Raw genomic sequence first — 23,560 nt, 5'->3', positions numbered from 1 at the left:
ATTGTATTTTACAGCTGAATCATGTAAAATCCATATTATGACAACCATGGATTTCCCTTTTTTTCTTTTTCTTACATATAAAAATACTACAGAGGTTATCTTTATTGGCTTAAATTAGTAAACGCTGACATCAGCAAGAATTCCTGCTCTCAACTGTTTACTTCCCGAGAAACTCAGTGTTTTTTAATATAACATCAACGGAAACTACCTCAGTCTCTGTGGTTTCATTCCACCTGAATCACTCACCTCCCCTCTCCTCCTCCTCCTCCTCCTCCTCCTCCTCCTCCTCCTCCTCCTCCTCCTCCTCCTCCTCCTCCTCCTCCTCCTCCTCCTCCTCCTCCTCCTCCTCCTTGTCCTCCTCCTCCTCCACAGGTGACATCCCGGGCTGAACACCTGGGTTCAGGCCTCCTGCACCAGGGCTGCCAGCCCAACCCCAACCAGTTCATCGGGGTGTTTGCCCAGAACAGACCAGAGGTGACTGCGACTCTTCTCTTCTCTTCTCTCTGTTTCTCACGGTCGTCTTTGTCTCGTATCGCCCCGACACTTGGCTCAGATGAGTTAAATACAGATGTTTTCATTCACACATCTGACCACTGATGTAAACAACACACACAAACACACACTGTTCTCTTCATGTATCCTCCTTTGTTTAAACAATTACACTTTTCTCTCTTGAGAAAGTCAAACGATGTGACTGATGCTCTCTGACCTCTGACCTTTGACCTTGTGTGTGTGTGTTTCTGTGATGACAGTGGATCATCTCAGAGCTAGCGTGCTACACCTACTCCATGGTGGTGGTTCCCCTCTACGACACTCTGGGCCCAGATGCCATACGGTTCATCATTAATACTGGTAGGAACACACACATCCACACACACAACGTGTTACTGTAATTTGATTACTCTTCTTTTAGTAACAGAGTAATTTAACGCGTTATAAATTCTAAAATAGTAGGCTAATTAGATTATAGTTACAAGCCCAGGTAACTTTACGTTACCATTGCCGCTCCTCTCTCCCACACGTAAGCACCTGTATTTATGGGCATGGAATAACTAGTAGTGTAACTCCTAATGCAACAAATTGCTTTTGAAATAAAGTAATCTGAACAGTACACTATGTGATTACTTTGCAAAGGAGTAATCAGCTTTTAGAAATGTAATTACCTTCCCAGAGTAACTTGCCCAACAAGCTTCATTTAACAGAGTGAAGTGATGAATTGATGAGACATTAAAGGGCTTTTACTTAACCTCAGACTGAGTGTGTTGTGTTTCTGGCTCGATGGCGTTTAACCGTCGAACCCACTGACGACTGAAAGCAACATTTTTCAGCTTCCTGACTAAAAGCTTATTTACAGACTGCAGAAGCCACAGAGGCGACGACGCTAATGTGAGAAGTCTGTTACCAGTCGCTGGCGGGCCAGTTGTCGAGCTTATAAACAACAATGTTTTTATAGATTTGAGCCGCCAGAAAGTGACTGAGCTTATTTTCAAACTGACAAACTTGACTAGTACAATCTTCAACTGAACCCACTCCCTCCCCCTTGGCTTCTTTTGTTTTATTTTATTTTATTTTAATTTTCTTATTCTGCTGATAATCACACAAGGGTGCGTGTGCTCTTGCGTGCTTGTTGTGTTGTGATTTCAGCCGAGATCTCCACGGTCATCTGCGACAAAATGGACAAAGCCGAGGTGCTGCTGGACAACGTGGAGCGGAAAGAGACCCCGGGCCTGCGAAGGATCATCCTCATGGACGCCTTCGACTCCGCCCTCATGGAGCGCGGAAAGGACTGCAGCGTGCACGTGCAGGCCATACAGGAAGTCGAGGTGCGAGGCGCCGGAAACAAGATAAATCTATGTGAAGCTGGAATGAGTCATGCAAACTTTTTATATATGCAACAAAGTGGTTCAAATGAGTCTTTAGAGGAGATATTTTAATATTTTACACCGGGTCAATGTCAATCCAGCATGTGATATTAAGAGTAATTCAGTTTTCATGCAAATCAGATTCATATTCAGGTTCCTCTACATCTGTCATGTGAAGTGAGTGAGAGCACGACAGTTTTAGTTCAACTTTGTCTCCACACGAGCGGCTGCAGCGACACCAACAGTCGACCAACTCCTCCTCCTCCTCCTCTGCCATCATTTTTCTAACAGCCAGTCAAAACAAAGTGACGTTTGGTTTTGGTCAGAATCCAATCAAAACACAGTTTCACCTCTCAGACATGTCAGATTAGATCTTTATTCATTTCTCTCTGCAGAAACAGACACCTGTGGCTTTTCATTATCACAACATTAAGACATTAGATGTCCACAGTGACCCTCCCCACCTGCTCTGTTCATTCCTCCAGCTCAGACACATGAAACTGGTCCAGCAGGTCACGGCCACAGATACGGTTGCTTAGAGATGGACGATGCACTGTCTTCACGCCTCAAACGTGGTGTCTGTCAGTCCGTCCGTCTGTCTCGTTCTCACGAATATACAGTATAGTATCTCAGCATCAGGAACTTTAGGGAAGTTTTTAAACTCAACGATGAACTGATTCGGTCGACAAAGATAGATTCAAGGGTTAAGGATCTGTGAGGATGTTTTATAACGAGGTCTGGAAAGCAGAGACAATCACAGGAAAGTGGCCTGTGGGCAAATGAACATCACTGTCATTCCTCCACACACACACAGAGACAGACACACAGACAGACAGACAGACAGACAGACAGACAGACACACAGACACACAGACAGACAGACAGACACACCTGGCTTTAAAGAAAGGAGAGGACTTATTGTAAATGTTGTTGAACTTGACCCGCACACTGTCGCATGCAAATGTTTGGCCTTCAGCAGCCAAATGATGACAAAGCAAACATGCCCTGGAGTGACCCACATGTTGTTACCCACGATTGTTGTTTTGATCTCATTCATGCATGTGAAGCGTTAATTGATTAAATCCTAATTCTTATTTCCACCTTGTTCTCCTCTCACAGGCTCTGGGCAGAGAGCACTACAGAAAACCTATAGTAAGTACTGAAGGACTGAGCAGCACGTTCAGTCACACACACACACACATACACACACTGTGTTGTTGACCTGTCAGCCGCTCCAGTGCTGCAGTCCAGTCTGAGATAATATTTGATGTTTGCCCGCTCACACGCTAAAACAACATATGAGCACAGTCAACCTGAATCCTGTTGAACACGCAACAGTGAATTTGTCCTGAGCTTGACGTGTGATTAATGTGATAATCTACATTTTGCTTGTCAGTGCAAAATACAAAAGACTTCACAAAGTGTCCTCGCACGGTTTTACTCGCTTCATTCACTTGTTATTTATTTTTTGTGGTTGTACAGATTAAACTAGACTGAACACCGACTGTAGCTTCTGGCTACTGGACATTAGCCAGCGAAAGCTTAGCCGGGTTGAATAAGATGTTGAATGCACTTTGATGAAATCCAGTCCAGTGATGACATAAAAAACAAAAAAAAATAGGAGGACGGAGCCAAACATTATGAATCTAGCTTAACATTTTACAAACAGGTCCTGTAATAATGACAGCTCAGCTCATCACCGTGTCACACGTCTTCTGACTTCATATCATTATTTTCTCTCTCTGCTGCAGCCGCCGGCGCCAGACGACCTGTCCATCGTGTGTTTCACCAGTGGAACCACAGGTATTAACCCTAATAATTTATACCGATACCATGATTCATTGTCTTCTTTCAGTTTATGAAACTTTCCAACAGCTCAGTAGCTAACGATGCTATCAACACTGTAGATTAATATTAATAAATAGCATCAGGTTTGGACTACAAAGATGATAAATTTAAATAAAAATAGTTTCTTCTTGCTTTATTTTGCCTCTCTGTGCCCATACCGATGCAAATTATTTCCCATAATGCACCACCAATACCTTCTCCACCTGCTGTAGGCTACTTAATAATGGGATGATTGCACTTTCGTGAAACAGCTTGTCAAACAGTAATCTGTCCCTGACTCATCAGCTGACTTTGATCCTTTTATTCTTTTGTTCTGCCTGGTGTTTATGTTTTTACTGGGCAGGTTATAAAACACTTGTTGACAAATGGCGACCGCGCACGGCAACTCCTGGACAAAGCGGTCCACGAACGTCACTCACAGGTTTTTTTGATTGGTTCGACACATTAATAGTTTATTAACAGGTCAGACAGGAGGACACACCTCGTTAAGAAGAATTCCTTCTGAAGCCAGATAAGTAGCTCAGATTAATCACGCATCGTTTGTATCTTGATTTGTTAGATTTTTTTAAAGACGCATTTCCAGGTAGAAGCAGAAACACTCTGCAGGTTTGTCTTGTCTGTTCCTCTGTAAAACACAATGACTTGGCTGCAGAATCGGTCGCCTGCCCCTTTGGCTTCCTGGATGTTGATCCTATGTGACTCAGTAGATTCAGCATGCCACTAATACTGTGAGGTTTTGACAGAGTGCCATTCCAGCCCTGCAGAAAACATGCACTCATGATGCTGTCAGGTGCTAGTGTGTCATTAATTATAGTGATAAAAACTAAGTGATTCACTGCTCTAAATGGGATCTAATTAAAGTATTTTAAGGATTATGTGCGTAAAAGTAGCACAGATAACATAGATCAGTCAAAAGTTGGAACCTGCGGGACATTTTCTAACAATGTTTGTTCTTAAGATTCACTATTATGGTCTTTTCTTCACATTGAAATTCCTGTTTACATCAAGGCAGCAGCTCTGTAATTCCTAGAAATCCTAGAATTCCTCTGGATCTAAAAACCGATCATATCCCCACCTAGAAAGATGAGTGTTTATTGTAAATATATTGAGTTTCACCACAGCTGCAGAGTTACCTAATAGTGAGAGTATCTCATTATATAAATGGATTCCACCGGCGAGTTTTTACAAGCCACAGGGAGTTACATTCATCAGGGTAAGGAGGCACTTGTGCTTTCTCCAGAGGTCCGACCTCACAGCAACAGCGAGAGTCTCTGAAACCAACCGACAAGGGAACCAAGGCCGGGTCATGTGAGGACGCGCTGGTGTCAGTTTACAAGGGACAACAGCAGCAGCTCAGCACGTTCAGGAGTGCAGCGGTTTATTATAAACACTGCCACCTGCTGGTGAAGAGCGTGACACTGAGGAATCTACAGTATGAATTCCTCCTGTCCTCTGTTGCAACATCTCTTCTGCCCTGCTGCTCTGTGTGGGGATTGATGGCGTGTTTAGAAAGAGGAAGGTATTTTATCGAAGAGACGTTGCTTCACATAAACCAGCGTGTGTGGTGTGTGTTTGTGTGTGTGTTAGGACGTAGCATCGAGGAATCTAGTGACTTTACAGAAACAGCTGCTTAACAGAAACTGCTCTGAACAGAAATGTTGGTCATTTCTGTCTCTTATACTGTAGGAATTGGCAAACACTTACAGTCAGAAACAGACTTTTTTTTAAAAATTGTGTCCAGTCTGATAAAAAAAAAAAAAACTATTCAGTCAAGTGCTAGAGAAACTGTGAGAAAAACACGCACATCAAAAAAGCCCAATTGGGATGGGTGTTGGATCAAAAAAGGGGGAAACTAAAGAAAATGAATAAGTCCGCACACCAAAAAGCTCCCTTTGAGAAGGATCCACCTGCGAGTGACGTCTCGAGCAGAACGCTCCCTCCCAAAAAAATCTATTCAGTCAAGTACTGACATTTTTTAGAGGCAAAGAAAAAAGACAAATAGCTCGAAATATTCCCAAATCCTAGTATCTCACATGATTCATTTCTAAAATAATAAATCACTCTCTCAGTCTTTATATATCAAAAAGTAAACAGCATGCTGTTGTATGTGAGTGTACAGGTGGCTGGGAATGCTGTGGTCAGGGGTGTCACGTCTCTCCAGGCCTGGATCCTTTTTTCTTTTGTCTTGTGTCCATTTGATGACTGTTTGATCCCCGGCGAGGTGAGGGGGAGTTTCACTTCTGTGATTTTGACCGGTCGGTGTCTATTCTCTCTCTCTTTGCTCTGACAGGAAACCCGAAGGGAGTCATGCTCACCCATGGGAACGTGGTGGCCGATTTCTCCGGCTTCCTTAAAGTCACAGATGTAAGTGACCCTCTCTGTCTTTGAGCTTGTCTCGGGAAACCTTTCATAAATGCCCCTCCTCTTCCCCCATAACCCCCCCAAAAGTTTGATCCAGGCTCAGGGATGATGATGATTCAGTGTCAAGGCCGGACTGTGTGATTCATCAGTCTGACTTGATTTCCATGTAACTCCTGTTTGTCATTACTTGGCTGCCAGGGTCATGGGGCTGATTCTCTCCTTTTGTCTCCCTGCAGAAAGTCATTTTCCCCAACCAGGATGATTGCCTCATTTCCTTCCTGCCACTGGCCCACATGTTCGAGAGGCTCATTGAGGTAAATGGCTCGAGCGGAGACTTCGTGCCCACAGGAATGAGATACTGTAGATGCGATGTGTGTTTATGATTTCCAGAGATGTTAAGATGGCAGCAGGGGCAGAGGAAGGAAAGTGGGCACTGATCTGAACTTGTATGAATGTCCTTGTGTGAACTCCGGTGTGTGGGACGGAGGAGTGGGAGGAGGAGGAGGAAGAGGAGGAGGAGGAGGAAGAGACGTAGTGACACATCCCACATCCCCAAAACTTCCCATCATATCCTTTTCTTTTTCCCTCTCTCTTAGTTTTGCTTTCCAACTCTCCGAGGAGAAAATACCGTGTCTGCATTTTACAGCCAGTGGTGTGCAGCATGTTACATCATTTCCCCTTACTGAAGCCCACACACACACACACACACACACACACACACACACACATACATATACAGAAGTCTGAGAACCTTCAATCTATATGCACACCATGTTATTGCGAGAGCTCAGATTAAGGCAGGAAATCAGGCGGCATGTTAACCAGCATTTACTGTAAAAACCTGTGTTTACATGCAGCCACTCAAATTCTAGAAAACCAGGCTGCTCTTCTGTTTGTGTTGAATATTTGAATTGTAGTAAGAGCATTCATTATTTGTGGTTCACATTGCACAATTCAAAGAGTGCACTGTTCAGCTATGGGAGAAAAAAAATTCATAAGTTTCAGTTTTAGTCACTGTGGCTCCAGTTGGACACACTGACTTTGAATTCCCTGCCATCCACATGTTTTCCTGGAAACTCAGTGGAAAATCTACATGCCCAAAGGAGGTGTAGCTGCAGTTGCCTCATACTGTGTAGGTGATGATGTGTGTGAAATACTGTTAATTGCATGTAAACTGACACAATTACACAACACTGACCACTGTATGTCCGAACTAAACAATGCATTAGAAGACTCCCCCTCCCCTTCTGTCTTTCTGCCCTGGAAAGGTCAAATGTTTCTCAGAGGTGCAAGAAAAAAAAAACACACTCTCACACACACATGTGAAGATTACATCATATTCTGTGGTCATATCACATGCCAAAATCTTGGTTTACACCTCACTTACATGATACACACTTTACATAAAAGGACACACAGGAAACACAGGGACTGTTCTATCTTTTCTTTTTCTTTTTTTTTTCTTTTTTTCATTTATTTTTTTTCATTGTACCCAGATGTGGTTGCAGCAGGGCGGCAAGCGTTTTGAGGCTGCCATGTTTCCCTCTAGCTGAGAACAAAATGCAAAGTGTCTCATTTTCAGAAATGTTAAATACTCCAATTTGGGAAGAATTTCTGGGGTTGTCATCTTTTATCTGCCACCAGAAGTTTCCACTCAAGTTTTGACTGCATGTCACGGGGCAGTTAGCCTTTAGTGATGACAAAGAGGAGGTTGTTTTTTACACAGAGTCATTGCAGATAAAGCCTGTCAATCAAGACTGTGGGTTTAATCTTTCTCACACCACTCCAGGGTCAGTCACTGAACTTGGCATTCAACAGCTGAAGTTGGATGTAATGACATTGCATTTTTGCGTGCGTCCTTACAGTAAATGACCTTTACCCCAGCTGAGCCTGTTAAGTCTTAGATATCATTAATGGATCACTAAGGGTGGTTTATTTGTGTGCACATACTGTATGTGAGTGTATGTGTGTGTATGTGTATGTGTGTGTGGTCAATCGGGTTTTATCAGGTTGAACCAGCCCGGTTTGTTTGCCTTCGCTGCAGCGTCAGATTCAGACACAGGAAATCACCTAACTTCCCTACAAGGCAGCGCAGCAGGTCACAGCAGAGACGAGTCGCAGAGACTCACAAATGCACACAAACACTAACACTAACATGAACGCAAACAGGCCACAGTCCATTTCTGTCATTCTGTCATTGGGATCAGGAAAAAAAAAAAAAGGAAGGGTGGTCCCTCTTCCACTGTGTCCTCAGTTGACCACAGAAACAGGAAGTGTGAGAAAGACCTTTTGACAACAAAGGACTTGTGCAGCGTTCATGTTAATGTTCACCCGGTCTATGGAAGTGTCACAATGTGCACAACAAGCGAATTGTGTGAGAACGCGACACACAATGCATAAACATAGAGTACGGCATATCTCACTAAAAATAAACTTTGTGACATTGTGTGCTCCAATCTCTGAGATGCACGAACATTTTGCAAGCTGCAAAGTTAAGTTTTCTCACTTTTGTGATGTGTGTTGTTCTTGATTTGAGTCACAGTTGTTAAAATGTTATCAGCACCACCACACATATTTAGCAGCAGCCGCAGCAGCAGCTACAGAGTAATGAATCACTACTTTTGCTCATCCTCTCTAATGTTTCCATTTGGTGCAACTTTTTATTTTGTTTTTACTGCGACTTCAACTCTTGTCGTTTTTCTATGATGATGATGATGTCAGTTATTATTGTTATACACAATTTTAACAAAAAAACAAAGATTAGTGGTAAAAAAAAAAAAAAAGAAATCTGCCATTAATCGTCTTTTGGCACCGCAAATTTTTATTAATGACAGTTTAGAACAAGACTGACAACATTCTTGTGCAACATCCTTGGTGTTTTCACGTGATACATATTTTTTGGTGACTGCTTGCGTGGCATGAACGTTTTCCATAAGTTTCATGTTTGTGGCACTCAGAGTTTCCTGATACTGGCTATAAATCTGTCACTGGTTTTATCAGATACACCAGCTGAACAGCGGCTCCTTTGTGCTCCTGCAGGCGTTGGTATAAGAAGGGGGAGTTTCACAGTGTTGTTCTGGGGACTCTCCAACACCACTCTCTGCCTTGTGCATATGAATAGTTCAATATATTGTTATATTTTTAATCCTATAATACACATCTGCTACAGCGATGTTTTGTCTGTTTTTATGGATGAAATTTCCACACTTAGTGCCACACTGACAGCTTAGCTTTTAATACTTCTTGACTTTTATGTGTCAAGCAGAATGAAAACATTTTGCCACTAATAATAATAATAAAAACATGAAAATGGAAGCAATAAAAACAGTAAAAGAAAAAGGAAAAAAGAATAATAGCATATAAAGAATAGAACCAAATTGCATTGTGTGTTATATTACAAATATATATATATATATATATATATATATATAAATTTAAAAAAAGTTCTTAGCAGGCCTTTCTGTAAAAGTGAAGATTTAAGAAACTGCAACAGATGTGTCTGATGTTAAATATGTAGATAGGGTGTTCCACATTTGGACCAAAAGGCACCTTCAATGATAAGACTGGCCTCCCTCCCTGAAGTTCTTAGGTTTCGTTCTGACTCGTGAGGGATGAGGACTGTAACAAGGAATGCCTTCCACACACTGCTGCTTTTAATAAGTGTATGTTGATCCAAACTTGCATGAATTCTCCTCTGTTTCTAACAAATGCCTAAATTAACATTTTCCAGTTCAAACATTCATACAGAAACTGAGGTTCCTGTTTTTGGTAAAGGGCCCGTCGGGGCTCGAGAGGTTTGCGAATAAAAACCCTGAATCTTTTACCACAAGTGTGATGACATGATACATGAGCTTGTACTGTATTTCACATAAATGACCAACAAGTGCTTTAGAGCAGATCTGATTTCATCCTCTGTAGGACAATTAGTAGAGTGAAGTCACTCAGTGCAGAATTTTATTGACATAAGGATTTATTTTTCTCTCTGTTAAACAACGTTTATCTCTAATTTACATCAATTGATGGTTGTAATGTGAGTTTTTATCACCTCACTACTGTGTCTAGTAGCTTTAATCTCACCCCTTGTGTTGTGTGTTGTCTCTGCAGTCTGTGGTGTATTGTCATGGAGGACGGATCGGCTTCTATCAGGGCGACATCCGCCTCCTCCCAGACGACATGAAGGCCCTGCGGCCAACCATCTTCCCTGTGGTGCCTCGACTGCTCAACCGCATGTACGACAAGGTGAGAGAGTCATCCAGGACAGATACAGATAGAAGTTGGGCTTGATTACTTCATCATGATTTTCTCCAGAAAGCGACGCCCACTCATGGGATTTGTGGTTTTGAAAATCAAATTAAATCCATCACCAAACTTTGATGATTCACACGCAGATCATCCCCATGCAGGGCTGCAACTGTGGTTAAGGGATTAAACTGAAGTGCTGATTTCCACCCATAGAAAAAACTTTGTTTTTAAATAAACTTGTGGGGAGTTACAGCGAATAATGCATGAAAGATGTACTGTGTTCTTGCTCTCATTGCCTGGTTTTGCCTGTGTCCTGGTAATTTCAGGACAATTTGCATGTTATAGATTTACATGTTTTCCATAGCTGGAGGGAAGACGGGATAAGTGCCAGATGATCCCAACCCTAAAAAAAACCACAAGTGTTTCATCTTTGTCGCCTCTGCAGATCTTCAGCCAGGCCAACAGCCCGTTGAAGCGCTGGCTGCTCAACTTTGCTGCTAAGAGAAAAGGTGCTGAGGTCAGCAGCGGGATCATCCGCAGCGACAGCATCTGGGACAAAATCTTCTTCAGTAAGATTCAGGTAAACAGTGTTTTACACCTGCTGGTCCTCCTGTCTGTGTGTCACACGCTCCTGTTGTATTTGGATCCCAACCGAGGTCAATGTTCACATTCCCTTGATGGGTTTTGGTCTCTGAAAAGTCTTTATATAATCTGACACAGTCATAAACACGTGTGATCAAGTGGTCTCTGTACATATGTAATCATTCCATAACACTACGTATTCATGGCTCAACTAAACTTAGCTTATCTTCTTCGCCCAAAACGGGGTGGGTGTGTTTTGTTTAGATTTCCCTGACAAATGAACCCACTAACCGTCGGGCTCCGATTCAAGTGTTGCTAAATCCTGTTTGGTGCAGGACACATCCTCACACACACAGGGCACAAGGAAAAAGGAAAAGAACACAGTGTCATGTGAAATAACCAAAACAGTTTTGACCGCAACACTGTAATTAAGAAGCATTTCAATCCCAGTCTTTTTTCTTCATTATTATTACTACTATTATTATTATTTTAAAGGAACAGATTGTATTAAACCTATGTTTCTTCTCTGTACAGGCCAGTCTGGGAGGAAGGTTGAGGATGATTATAACTGGAGCGGCTCCTACCTCGCCCAGTGTCCTGGGATTCCTCAGAGCAGCTCTGGGATGCCAGGTGAAACACACACACACACACACACACACACACACACACACACACACACACACACACACAAACCACACTAACATAATCAATCATCAGGCCCTAACCCGACCATCAACCATCGTAAACGATCATGAACCATCGTAAACGCGCCTAATCCAAACCCTTAACCCTTGCCAGAGGTCGAACCTCGAAGTGGCTGCAGGAGATATTTTTTTACGATAATGTATCAAATGTCGTGAGTGAAAACAACATAAAAAAGTCACTCGTGGTGATGAATCAACTGAGAATCATTCACGGAGCTTTCAGTCCCACTGTTTAACTGAAACGGAGCCACGGTGGGCAGCTGTTTTCTGCACTTTGTTCGCCACCCACTCAACCAAACAGCAGACACAGACACAGTGAACAAGCTGCTGGGACATTTACAGAGAGACAGAGCCAGATGTTGAGTCCAACACAGAGAGTGAATATTGAATGATGGTCAGAAAACATATGACTTCCACTGAATGCTTATGTTGCTCTGTAACAACTGGATGATTGTAACATTACGCAGCTGTTTGCTGAGCTCTCCATAGAAATTTAAAAAGTGATGGTATGTTATTTCCACTGCCTCCATGCTCCCACACATTCCCCCAAATTATGCAATCACACAAACAGTACATGATGGATCTAATCACACACTCCTTTGAACTCTCTATGTGTGTGTGTGTGTGTGTGTGTGTGTGTGCAGGTGTACGAGGCGTACGGCCAGACAGAATGCACAGCTGGCTGCACCTTCACCACACCTGGAGACTGGACCCCAGGTGAGCCGTGAGTTTATGCAACTGACCGACCTCTTTATCTCTGCTGTTGGCCATTCCCTGAACCTGTTTACTCGGCTGTGGTATCAGTCCAAAGGTCTGACAGTGATGTGGCCCAAGGAATAAACAGCTCCCTCACGGGAAATAGTGTTTTAATTGAGGTCACTGCATCTATAAACGTGATAAGCAAATTCCAACCACCTCTGCTGCTGCTGCTCCAATCTACCGGCCATCTGAATTTTTTGATGACACTGTTCAAAACTGTAACTGTGCCACTCGGATAATGATGTAAGCTCTCCCTCCTTATCATCAGCCCCCTGATAAACAATTTACAGTCGGCTCTCAGGAGTAAAAAAAACAGGACTTGTGCTGCATCCTGTAGTTTGAAGGAGGGGAGAGGCCCAGGATGATGATGACACAACATGAGAAAACAGGGCTGTTAAACGACATTAATCAAATACCAAAATGTCGCTCAAGTTATTGCCAATGTCAACAAGACAGCAGCTAACAACCACCTGCGTGTTTAGGCACACAATACAAAACAGTACCACTAAGGTTTATAGATTGTTTCCTCAAAGGTAAATAAGAGTTTTGAAGCACTCACTGTTTCCTCTTGTTATAATATGCCAAGTATGTTAAAGGAGAGAGTGTGACTGTAACTGCAGTGAAAGGCCACTTCACCGGGGGTAGACAGAGCTGTTGGGACACGTCGCTGCCATGAGAGCAGGATACAGGGAAACTGGAGGTTGCATTGTTCACTCCATTAACCCAGGCGTCTTCATTTCTGAGTCTTAGTTTACTCTGTGTACACAGAGCTTTAACGACAACTGGTTTTGTATGACAGAGGCTCCGAAGCTAAAACCCCAGCAAAGATTTTGATCTCATATTAAATTAACAAAGTAAATCCATTTTGAAAGAGCTGGAGGGGGAAGAGAAACATGATGATTCTAGCAATCATGAAAATCAACATATGGATGATGCCCACTTAGAGATTTCTGATTGTCAAAGGTTTAACCCTTTTGTTAGCATTAGCTTTTTCAGGGTGAGTTAATTAGTTAATTATTGTCTTGTTCATCATGAATGTGTCGCATGCACAGAGGCTTGCATTGGGGTATTGTTTGGTCTAACTCTCTGGATTGTGTTTATTGTGGTTTGTGAGCCTCCTGGCTTCAGCTCATGTGACTAACGCCACAATCAGGCCTTGTAAAAAGGTGAAAAGTAGAGGTCACTGACAGAAAGCATTTAGACATACTTTACTGCAAAAAGCAGCTTCTGCCAGTTTGCATGAGAGTGTAGTCTTCATTGTGCAGCACGTGCAGTGTCAAAAGACTTCTTTAACAGAGTAATTTAACTAGCCTCACAAACACAAGCACAGATCAGCTACTGGGATTTGACTGCTTATGTAAAAGGCCCCTTATATGCACTCAGTCTAGAAGTGAATGACTTATCTCTCAGAGGAGGCGCTGAGACAACAGTGTTGGATCTGTGGTGAGCAAAGCTTCTTTGAGATTGACTTTAGGGACATAAAAAGTAAATATCACTCCTGCTAATGTCTTCAGAACAGGTTCAGTCTAATGCAGGAGGAATCATGAAATATATTACTCAAAAATCAAGTTTCTACAACCTCATTTACTGTAAATCAGCTCTTTCTGCTCGTGTGTTTTGGAGAGAAAGTTTGGCACAAACAAATACCACACAAGTTGAATGACTGCATTTCAGACACAGCAGTTTCTTCAGATGGTATGTGTTGTGCCCCACACTGTTATGCCACTTCCAGCTCAGGCAGCTATTACACCGAGGTCACACACCATGTAAATGCAGGCTAGCATCGCCCCCTGCTGGTCACTCATAGTATTTCAGATATACTTCCTATATACTACTGACTTCTTGGAAATAGGACGTGAACTGATGTTAGTTCCTTCATTTTCTTTAGATGTGGTTGACATGTTGAAGATTAATTTGTTATTTTGTGTTTTGAAACTCACTCAGCTGGCAGTGTTGGAAACTCACTGTGATGAAAAAACTGAAGAAAACTTCTTTATTAAAGTTCCTAATGTTCCCTAAAGTTCCTTTTCTTGATCCGATCACACAGGTCACGTCGGGGCTCCGCTGCCATGTAACCTCATTAAACTGGTGGATGTTCCTGAGAAGAACTACTTTGCCTCCAAGGGGGAAGGAGAGGTAAGAAGTCTTGATATTGTATGTACTGTAAATATACGTACAATTACATGTGTGTGTGTGTGTGTGTGTGTGTGTGTGTGTTCATCACAGTATTCAGATTTTTTCCAATGCCACTTTGACATGAAGGAAAGAAACAAGCCCAGACATAAAGTGTTAATAATCTTCCTTTTAGGTCTGTGTGAAGGGACCAAATGTGTTTAAGGGCTACCTCAAAGACCCAGAGAGGACGGCTGAGACGCTGGATACTGATGGTTGGCTCCACACTGGAGACATTGGAAAATGGTTACCTGTACGTACATGCATCTTATACTAGATAACAGTATTTAGTATCTTATGTTATCAAGTATTTCCTTTAAATATTCATCCTCTTATCTCAACCTCTCTTCTCCTGCAGAATGGCACGTTGAAGATCATTGACAGGAAGAAGCATATCTTCAAGTTGGCGCAGGGCGAGTACATCTCACCTGAGAAGATCGAGAACATCTACATCAGGAGCGAACCTGTGGCTCAGCTCTATGTTCATGGAGATAGTCTGCAGGTAAATGTCCACATGCTCACCTACCTGTTGTTGTTTTTAGGGAAAAAACCAGTGCACAGTCTTTTGACGTTTCCCCTCCTATGTTTTGTGTTTGTTCTTCCCAGTCCTGTTTGGTGGGCATCGTGGTTCCAGACCCTGAGGTCATGCCTGAATGGGCCAAGAAGAAAGGCATCTTAGGAACCTACAAGGACCTCTGTAAAAACACGGTACGGGACACATCAAACCTTTGATCCATAATAAACCTTCAGATATCATTATATTACAATGATAAGATGCTGCAGATAATTGAAGAAAGACAATTTTGTTCTTTTGTCAACAGGAACTGAAGAAAGTGATCCTTGAAGATTTGGTGCGTCTGGGGAAGGCCAGTGGCCTCCACTCCTTTGAGCAGGTAGGCAGGAACAGTATAAAATATAGTAATTATACTTTGATGTGGACAATATCCTGGGTCTTAAAGGTATAATATGACTGGGTGAATACTTCTTCATAGGGTCCAAGAGTTATTCATAAATTGCTTCAACGCTCAAAATGTTCTTAGGCCAATGCTTTTGTTTTCTCTGATAACACTGCTTTACATTACACTCAGCTGGGATTCATGTCTACTCTACTTGTGCAATAACTTCAGGAAGACTTTCAAGACTTTTGGTCTCAGTCAGTTTTTTCTTTTCCATTTTGCATTAAGGTGAAGAACATCTACGTCCACAACGAGATGTTCTCCATTGAGAACGGCCTCCTGACTCCGACGCTAAAGGCCAAGAGACCGGAGCTGAGGGAGTTCTTCAAGTCGAAGATCGAGCAGCTCTACAGCAGCATCTCCATGTGAAGGCCGGCGGACCTCTTTTCCCTAAAGCATCTTAACACTGAGATCCGCTCTGACCTTTGACCTGCAGCGGTCAGAGATGAGACACCTTGGGTTTAACATGCTTTTGGAAATCAAGCCAAACCTGGCTCCGCTGTGGAAGATTTAAGATGCATAGAACAAAAACACATCAAACAAAGAAATAAAGTGAAATACAATGCACATTGTCATATGTATTTCCTTTTATGCTTGTTTACTGTGTCATAAATACATTTAAAAAACATATATTTCAATGATAGTTATTTAGCTTTGTGGTCTTTAATAACTGAATGAATTGATTTCATTGTGACATGAGTTTTCCTGCTGCATTAAAAACAAAGACGACAGGATGGGTGGATTTTACCGTACATGACTTTACTACTGCTGATCGTCAGCTGTCACTGTCACGTGCTAAATCTTTTAAAATTACTGTCTGATGAGGAGATGTAACGTGAGTGGCCTTTTGTACCTGGAAGTTATTTCTTTAATTGGCAAAAACCTTCTGGACTTTCTGCCGTCCTCAGCAGTGGGAAAGTTACTGTACTGCAAAGTGCATCTTCGTCTTATGTCCATTGTCCAGTTGTTTCCTAACTCTAACAATGACAATGTTTTTTTGTTTTTTTCTCAAGTGAAATGTCCTTACAGTTTTTTCATTTAGTATAGGCAGGTTTAAGCTGTTACCTGCCAGCACTAACACCTCTTTGTTTTGTGTGTTATGTGTTTTTAATCCAGCATGGAAAATGTCACATGTCACAATGATGAAGAACGAGACAAAAAAGCTAATTAATTGTCTAAGTAATTATGACATATTAAACTAACGATGTGTATTGCTTTTTATTGTTCTTTGTTTGATTTAGTTTTTCTGTGTTCAATCTTCCACATACTGCTACCTGCTATCCACCCAAACAAACCATCAAATGCTCTGTCCCCAGCAGCAGAAACTCATCAGCACTTTTACGTTGAGAAGTCCATCCATCCCTTCTTCCTGTCACTCTGCTTCTCTCTCTTCTCCTCTCTCCCTCATCAGTTCAAACCTACCAGCCAAACACGACCGACCAAACTCCACAGTTGTACGACAGCAAGCGTGATGTCTTTGTGTTTAGTGTAGCTCAAGGAGATGTCTAGATGTGTGATAGTACTGACACCTTGTGGGGGCAATAACGGACTTCATCCCCAGTGGAAAACAAATTTTCATATGATCAAGCAACCCCTTATTTCTGACAGCATCTCAGCTGATCTGACACAGTGATAAAGATCTGCTCAGAGTCCCAGGTCAGTAAGGTCAGGAGAGTAGCAGCTCTTACCTTACAGATTATTGTTGTACGAACTGTTTGCTGCAGAGTGTCACACCCAAAACTTACAGTATGTGTCATGTATTCACCCATTCATACATAGTGTCATCTCTACAAGGCTGTGATCAGCAGTTTAGCATGCATGCTCCTTGTTTATATGAAGGACTGGCCCACTGTAACAATCATCAGATTTCACTGCACAGTTGACTAAATTTTGCAACTTTCTTTTCATCCATCTCTGCACAAAGAGTATGTCAGGTAAAAGAAAAACAAAAAGAAACAATGCAGAGCCAGGGCTCAGGGCAATGCATGCAGTTTGCCCTGCAGTGCTGGGACCATTAGCATTTGATTTGGAAAAAGGACAAGTGATTAATTCTTTGTGGCCATCATCAATAGCAGGTTGTACTCAGCTGCCCACAGCCACTGCTGCTAGTGCAAGGCTTTGTTAACGTAGGCAAAGCTGATGAATTCCACACACGAAGGTTAAACAGAACAAACGTCAACTTTTAAACGAACAGAAACAATTTTTTTGAAGGTGTTTACACATAGAAGTAATGTATAGGCTTTTTAAGTTGATTACCGTCCCAAAGCATAAACAATGTGGATGTACATAAACGAGGACAGCTAGATGTAAGCATATTTATTGAATCAGTGGTTTGAATGGATTTTTTTTTCTCTCTTTTTGCGTGTAGTGAGATGAATTGTACTTATTTATTTATCTATTCTGCTGTAAAATGGAATCAGCACCATATCCTTGTAATGATTGAGTGCAGCAATAGGGACGAGGGAGGGTGGGTAATAGGACCAGGGCAATGAAATAAAAGATATTCTGGAATGATTTTAAATGAGTGTCTGTTTTCTTTCTTCAAAGTCTTTTCAAAGCTAAATGTTTTTTTGTTTTTTTTTTACCAAAAGTACCAGTGAGCTGTTGTGTCTGTCTTGAAGCTGTCTTGAAACATCCAATCTACTAATGTAAACGTTGTAAAGCCATGAGAGAATAATGTAGCCTATGCAAAAGTAAAGGAACAGCTATCATATCAGCTAAATGTTATTAAAGACTGAAAATTAAGTTTTAAAATATCATTATGAATTAAGTTATTGGTTCATTAATGATCTCCAGGTCAGTCATCGTTTCTTTTCTTGTTTTGTGTGTAAATGAATACTTTTTGCTTGTCTCAAATCAAATTGCCCCTCTCAAATGAAGTGGGCGTCAATGAATTGACGTGCAATTCCTACGTTTTTCCACTAGGGGTCACTAGAGGTGAATATATTGAAATTTACCAACAACAGACTGGTTAAAACGCAACATCCCCGATGCAAAAAGGCTAAAAACAGACATGGTACTCTAAAACTAAAAGACTTATCAAGGACTTCCAAAGTAAAAGGATATCCGATGTGCATTGACATAGTAGTGTACTGAGACAGATAATGCAATCAGCCTCTGGTTGGCAGGTGGAACGTGCAGGTGTGTTCGGTTGCTAAGGACCAAACAGCCAGACAGACATACACCGGAGACAAAACGTCTCGTCTCACGAAATAATATCAAGGTTTTTGATCGTTTTTACTGGTGCATGTCTTTACACATCAGTCGAGTCAGTCCAGGTAAGCTCGGCAGTTTGACGCGAGTCTGTTAATCGACGATGGGACGGAGCAGGTACACGGTGAGTCGGGACAAGAGACCGGCGAAGAGGCGAGGTACACCGGCTCAGAGCAGAAGATACAGTAAGAAATAATATCAAGCACACCTACTAGCCTACAAGTAGCCTGTGCAGTTGTAATAAGGCACTATTTCCTGAGCCTTTATTGGAAACCGAATGACTGTCTGACATCCTTGATTGTCAACAGTCGTTTGCTCTCTTACAACAATCTAAACAGCCCACTGATTGCACATATGCTTTAGTGAAGCCAGTGTTTGTATCCCCTTCTTTAGGCCCCTAACTCTAACCATGTATAATATTCTCTACAAACCTTTTTCAACACTCAGAGAACAGGAGACTTCTGCCCAAAAAGCTCTGTGAGACGATTATGGAGGAACCTGATCTGGAGAAGATTGTCCCCAGTGTCAAACCAATCAGTAGGCTTACAGTCAGGGTGAGTGTGTCTAGTTATCTTTTACCCGTGACCTAACTACAGTAGTATATTGATAGCTTTAACATTAACCTATACACAAAACCAGATTTCCTCCTTTTCCTCCTTTTCCTCCTCCTGCTGTGAAAGTGCCCTGGCCAAACTGATAACATGAGAGGCAAAAAGATGTTGCTGGGCCCCAATGACCCTCTACTTACTACACAAAGCTGTTTCCTTATGTCATTGGGCTGATTGTCAGAAACGTTTGACATAATTGTTGTAACATTTGGTAGTTTTCCTGTTTTCTTTGGTAGTAAATGTGAAGGAATGGTACCACATTACCTGAGGTTTTCTCTGTGTGTTCATCTTCTTGACAGAAACCCAAAGTTAAAGACATTTTTAAGCAAATGAGCTCAATATAAACTCTATATTGTGTTGTGTAGATGACAATATTGTAGATGATATTTGGGGCAACCCTGGGGTATTTTAGGCCTTACACTGAGGTCAGGGTGCATCAATGAAGCCAAACACTCAATCCAGCCGTTAGATTTAAGATCATGTGGACAGCAGATCTTTTCTCAGATCCTAGAATTTAAAGTCAAGTTGTTTCTTTGAGGTTTTCCAAACTTTTTTAGTGTTTTACTCTCTCCTCCTTTTCCATGTTTATTCTCTGCACAGACAAGTGTTAAGCCAGTCAGCTGCAAATCTGTGTTACCCTCGACCAGACCTGCAAACAGTCGAAACTCCAGACACACAGCTATCCCAGCTTCCCCTGCGAATAAACAAAACTCTGGTTACCAAGTGTCACCAGCTCGGCTCTCACCTGTTCAGACGACTCCTGACCCAAGGAAGGAAGAAGAGGGAAACTCGACAGCGACTCCTGAAAGCACCACATCCTCTAACACTGAGGAAGACACAACCTTCAGTTTGGATGGTGATGATGATGACTACTATTTCTCCTCTGCCTCTTCGTCTTCCAGCAGCCTACCTTCACCAGAGATCTTCAGAGGAGAGATTTGTGGTGTGTTTTCATAAATCCACAGCCAAACTACAAGGTTATGCTGTTTTTAATGATGTGTCATCTTCTGTCCTCACAGTCCAGACTCTGACTTTCTCCATGAAGGAGGAGGAGCAGGGTCACATAAAAAACTCTACATTGCTGGATATGAGCAACGCTGAGACCATCCACATGCAGGACCCCCCTGAGCTTTCTACCATTATTGGTAGGTGTGAGGAAAAACCGTCATGTTATTCTGTAGTCAGAAATTACTCAGTACAGTTAATTCTGCATTATACTTAGATGCAATCCAATAATTATTGCATGTGACATAAAGTATCTCCATTGTTTTAACAACAGAAAAACGGAATTTGATCAAATTTGATGTCTGTGTGTTGTATCTTAAACATTTGACAATTGTCAGGTAACAATTGAACCTCTGTTTCCAGATGCTTCTGTTCTTGGTGAAGAGATCTGTGACATCAGGTGAGTCACTTAATGTGTTGATACTTGACAGGTGAAGTGTGCGACCCCGATTTCAGTCATTAGAACTGGTTCAATAACCGTCTGTTTCTCTATGAAGGAACCACAAAGGTCCTGAAGCTGAGACGAGCACACAAAACGGCCCAGTCCAACCAGGTATCATGCTTCACTGCATGAGATGCACACAGCATGCTCATCCAATTGTTTATAAATCACCTAGGGTTTTTTTCTACCATAAAAATTAATCATAATCAATGTAAATCATAGTATTTTTTTTGTCTTTTAATTCTCCATCTGTAGACAAAAGCACAGCAAAACCAAGAAAGCAATCTAGCTGTCTATCACAGGTAAAATCTAAAATACAAAGTCAATATAATTTATTATTGTTTAAATCAAAAGTAATCATGAACAAATCTGATTTTACTCCCTCAGGTCATCAGCAAAAGACCCATATTGTGCAAGAAGAAGGTTTCATTTAAAACTCCCATCATTGCTGTTACCTTTGGATCAAAACACGGCTCGGCCACCAGATCAGCCACTGACAAAGAAACGTCCAGCCTGGTCAAAGGGACGAGGCCTGACGAAGAGACGTTCGACTTCAAAGATGGGACCCCACGTCTGACGGTGAAGCTACAAAGGCCTGTAGAAAACAGCCCAGAGGCAGTTAAGTTATTTGACTTTGTCAGCGATAGTGAGAGGGACATGCTCTTTGAGATGATGAGAGAAAGGTCTGTCAAACTGAAAGCTATCCCTTTATTTCCTCTCACAGCTGCTGAGATCACATAATATCCTGTAAAAGAATAATATGTTTAATACTATAAAACATTTACATTTATGTGTTAGTTTAAAAGAACAATTGCCTTTGTCTTTTAGGTTGTGTCCGCTCACAGTAAAGGTTGAACATAATCTGAGTGACATTATAACCTTCTTTGCCAGGCATTTATTGTGTCAGAATTACTTTTAAATTAATGCTGTCCTATATGTTTTTTCCACTTACTGTAAGAATTGAACCCCCTGCACACACACTTTATTCACCTAATGACTTTCTGTTTTTATTTATTTCCATTAAATTTCACCAAGGAGTGTGTGGCTCAAAGCTACCACTAGATGTCAGACCTGTACTCTGTTAAATAACTGTCCTTGTCTTTCTTTTCCTGGTTGTTCAGTTTTTTTTTTATGTGAAATATATGCATGTTGTTTGTGATCTTTACTGTATTTCTATTGATTTTTTTTTAAGTGTGTGTCCACACTATAAGAACTTCATGTAAATATTGAATATAAGGCCAACTGTAAAGTTAGAATAGGTGTTTATTTTAGATCTTTGTAAGTGATATTTTTGTATTTCTGACTTTTTTTGTGGAAAATTAATTAGTTAGGGAAGGGGGAGGGGCTGGGTGTAAAATGAAGCATGTTGTAAAGTTAAAATGTATGTTAAAGTTATAATATATCTTTATAATTGTAAAGTTCAAAATATATTTGTATTTTTGTGTGACTCTTCTTTCTTTTATTATTTTATCTATTTTCTGGGGGGGGGGGGGGGTTAATACAATTGTGAGCATCAGAAAAATGTGTAAAAATAAAGGAAGTACAATAGATAAATACGTTTTTATTGTTTTTGTTTTATTGTTTTTATTGCACTTAAATCTTCTCACGTGAGTTTCCCGTGAATCTTTAACTGTGTCTCACTTGTAAGGTTTTATTTTTATTTTTTTTATTTTTTTTTTATTATTTTTTACTGTGAATACATTTCATGCTGTCACGATTCCCGACAAAACATCAACACAGCGAATCCGCTGACCACGTGGTACCGGGTCCAAAAATACCAGCCAATCAGCTTTTTTGTAGTAGCAGCGAGCAGCGTCCGGTCAGCCAATCAGATAATATTGTAGTGAGTTACCAAGCAGCTCCTGTGACTAATGCCTGTCATATGACTGTGTGACATCCATGGAGACAGTTACAAGGAACAAGATTTGCTCTTGGATTTGAGAAGGAAGGAAACGAGACCTTTTTTTGTACCGAATTTTAGTAATTTCGGTACAAAATGCCTCCGACTCTCTTCCAGAAACTTTTCAACAAGAGAAATGCGTTTTCGTCGCCGCCCCCGAGATGTAGCAAAGAGGACCCCGCTTTCAGGTAGCTGTGTGTGTGTGTTTGTGGTGTGTTGTGTGTGTGTGTGTGTGTTAACGTTATTTATGACTTTTCGCTATCATGAGTTTTTTTTTTCTTTCCTTTTTCCTAGTCGTTGTGTTTGTGTTGAAGTCGCTGGGACACTTTTTTTTTTTTTTATTATTATTATTTTTTTAGCACACCGACGTTGCGTAGTTTGGTTGAATCACGGACACGGACGTTATCAAAGTGTTAGCGCGAGACGTGGACGTTAGCTTAGCCGTTAGCAGCCGTTAGCGGCGCGTGCGCTGCTGTTGCTGCTTCTGCTGCTGCTGCTGCACGCGCTGTCTGTCTGTGGGACTCGTTAGCTTACGTCACTTTTTTGTTATTTTACCCCCTCTTTTACACAAGTAGTTAATAAACCGATAATAAGTAAAGATGATAAACACTTCCTCCTCTTCTTGGAGCAGCTAATCGGTGTCACGCTTTAGAAGTTAACAACAAGGCAAGGCGATTTTTGTTTGTAACGTTTACATCCCGTTTTTACGAACAGTTTGTCTCAAAGGGCTTAACACAGCATCATTACAACATCCTCTGCCCGTCGACTGAGGAAAATCTCACAAGAAAAAACCTTTTAACAGGGGAAAACATAAACATTAGAGAAGGAAACCTCATGGTGAGCAAAGAAACAGAGGAGGGATCCCTTTACCCAGGACAGACGTGCAATAGATGTTGTTGTGCACGGA

General features: G+C 41.5%; 3 protein-coding genes across 9 annotated transcripts in view; all 3 read left to right on the top strand.

Moving 5' to 3' along the window:
- acsl6 (acyl-CoA synthetase long chain family member 6) overlaps window positions 1-18,006 on the top strand; it is a 39,708-nt gene extending 21,702 nt beyond the window's left edge. For 3 of the 5 annotated variants that reach the window (XM_085797195.1, XM_085797196.1, XM_085797194.1), the window contains 17 exons: window positions 373-474; window positions 753-852; window positions 1,645-1,823; window positions 2,981-3,013; window positions 3,613-3,664; window positions 6,000-6,073; window positions 6,307-6,384; window positions 10,175-10,309; window positions 10,758-10,892; window positions 11,429-11,524; window positions 12,243-12,315; window positions 14,405-14,493; window positions 14,666-14,782; window positions 14,888-15,031; window positions 15,136-15,237; window positions 15,351-15,422; window positions 15,714-18,006. In XM_085797195.1, the coding sequence (XP_085653321.1) occupies window positions 373-474; window positions 753-852; window positions 1,645-1,823; window positions 2,981-3,013; window positions 3,613-3,664; window positions 6,000-6,073; window positions 6,307-6,384; window positions 10,175-10,309; window positions 10,758-10,892; window positions 11,429-11,524; window positions 12,243-12,315; window positions 14,405-14,493; window positions 14,666-14,782; window positions 14,888-15,031; window positions 15,136-15,237; window positions 15,351-15,422; window positions 15,714-15,854 (1,722 nt within the window). In that variant the 3' untranslated portion in view covers window positions 15,855-18,006. The remainder of the gene's footprint in view (window positions 1-372; window positions 475-752; window positions 853-1,644; window positions 1,824-2,980; window positions 3,014-3,612; window positions 3,665-5,999; window positions 6,074-6,306; window positions 6,385-10,174; window positions 10,310-10,757; window positions 10,893-11,428; window positions 11,525-12,242; window positions 12,316-14,404; window positions 14,494-14,665; window positions 14,783-14,887; window positions 15,032-15,135; window positions 15,238-15,350; window positions 15,423-15,713) is intronic. The other 2 variants (XM_085797198.1, XM_085797197.1) reach the window with 1 other exon arrangement.
- A 690-nt stretch (window positions 18,007-18,696) lies between these two features.
- Window positions 18,697-22,078, top strand: LOC146974098 (uncharacterized). The gene is made up of 8 exons (XM_085798919.1): window positions 18,697-18,883; window positions 19,146-19,252; window positions 19,907-20,249; window positions 20,326-20,451; window positions 20,675-20,711; window positions 20,809-20,864; window positions 21,009-21,055; window positions 21,141-22,078. The coding sequence occupies exons 1-8, from the start codon at window positions 18,802-18,804 to the stop codon at window positions 21,492-21,494; spliced, it is 1,152 nt and encodes a 383-aa protein (XP_085655045.1). The 5' UTR covers window positions 18,697-18,801; the 3' UTR covers window positions 21,495-22,078.
- A 515-nt stretch (window positions 22,079-22,593) lies between these two features.
- Window positions 22,594-23,560, top strand: part of fnip1 (folliculin interacting protein 1) — a 41,900-nt gene continuing 40,933 nt past the window's right edge. For all 3 annotated transcript variants that reach the window (XM_085797184.1, XM_085797183.1, XM_085797185.1), the window contains exon 1: window positions 22,594-22,841. In XM_085797184.1, the coding sequence (XP_085653310.1) occupies window positions 22,750-22,841 (92 nt within the window). In that variant the 5' untranslated portion in view covers window positions 22,594-22,749. The remainder of the gene's footprint in view (window positions 22,842-23,560) is intronic.

The sequence above is a fragment of the Trachurus japonicus genome, chromosome 14, assembly GCF_045865225.1.
Source record: "Trachurus japonicus isolate A0001 chromosome 14, Traja_1.0".
NCBI lineage: Eukaryota > Metazoa > Chordata > Actinopteri > Carangiformes > Carangidae > Trachurus > Trachurus japonicus.
This window is presented reverse-complemented; position numbering and strand designations above follow the sequence as displayed.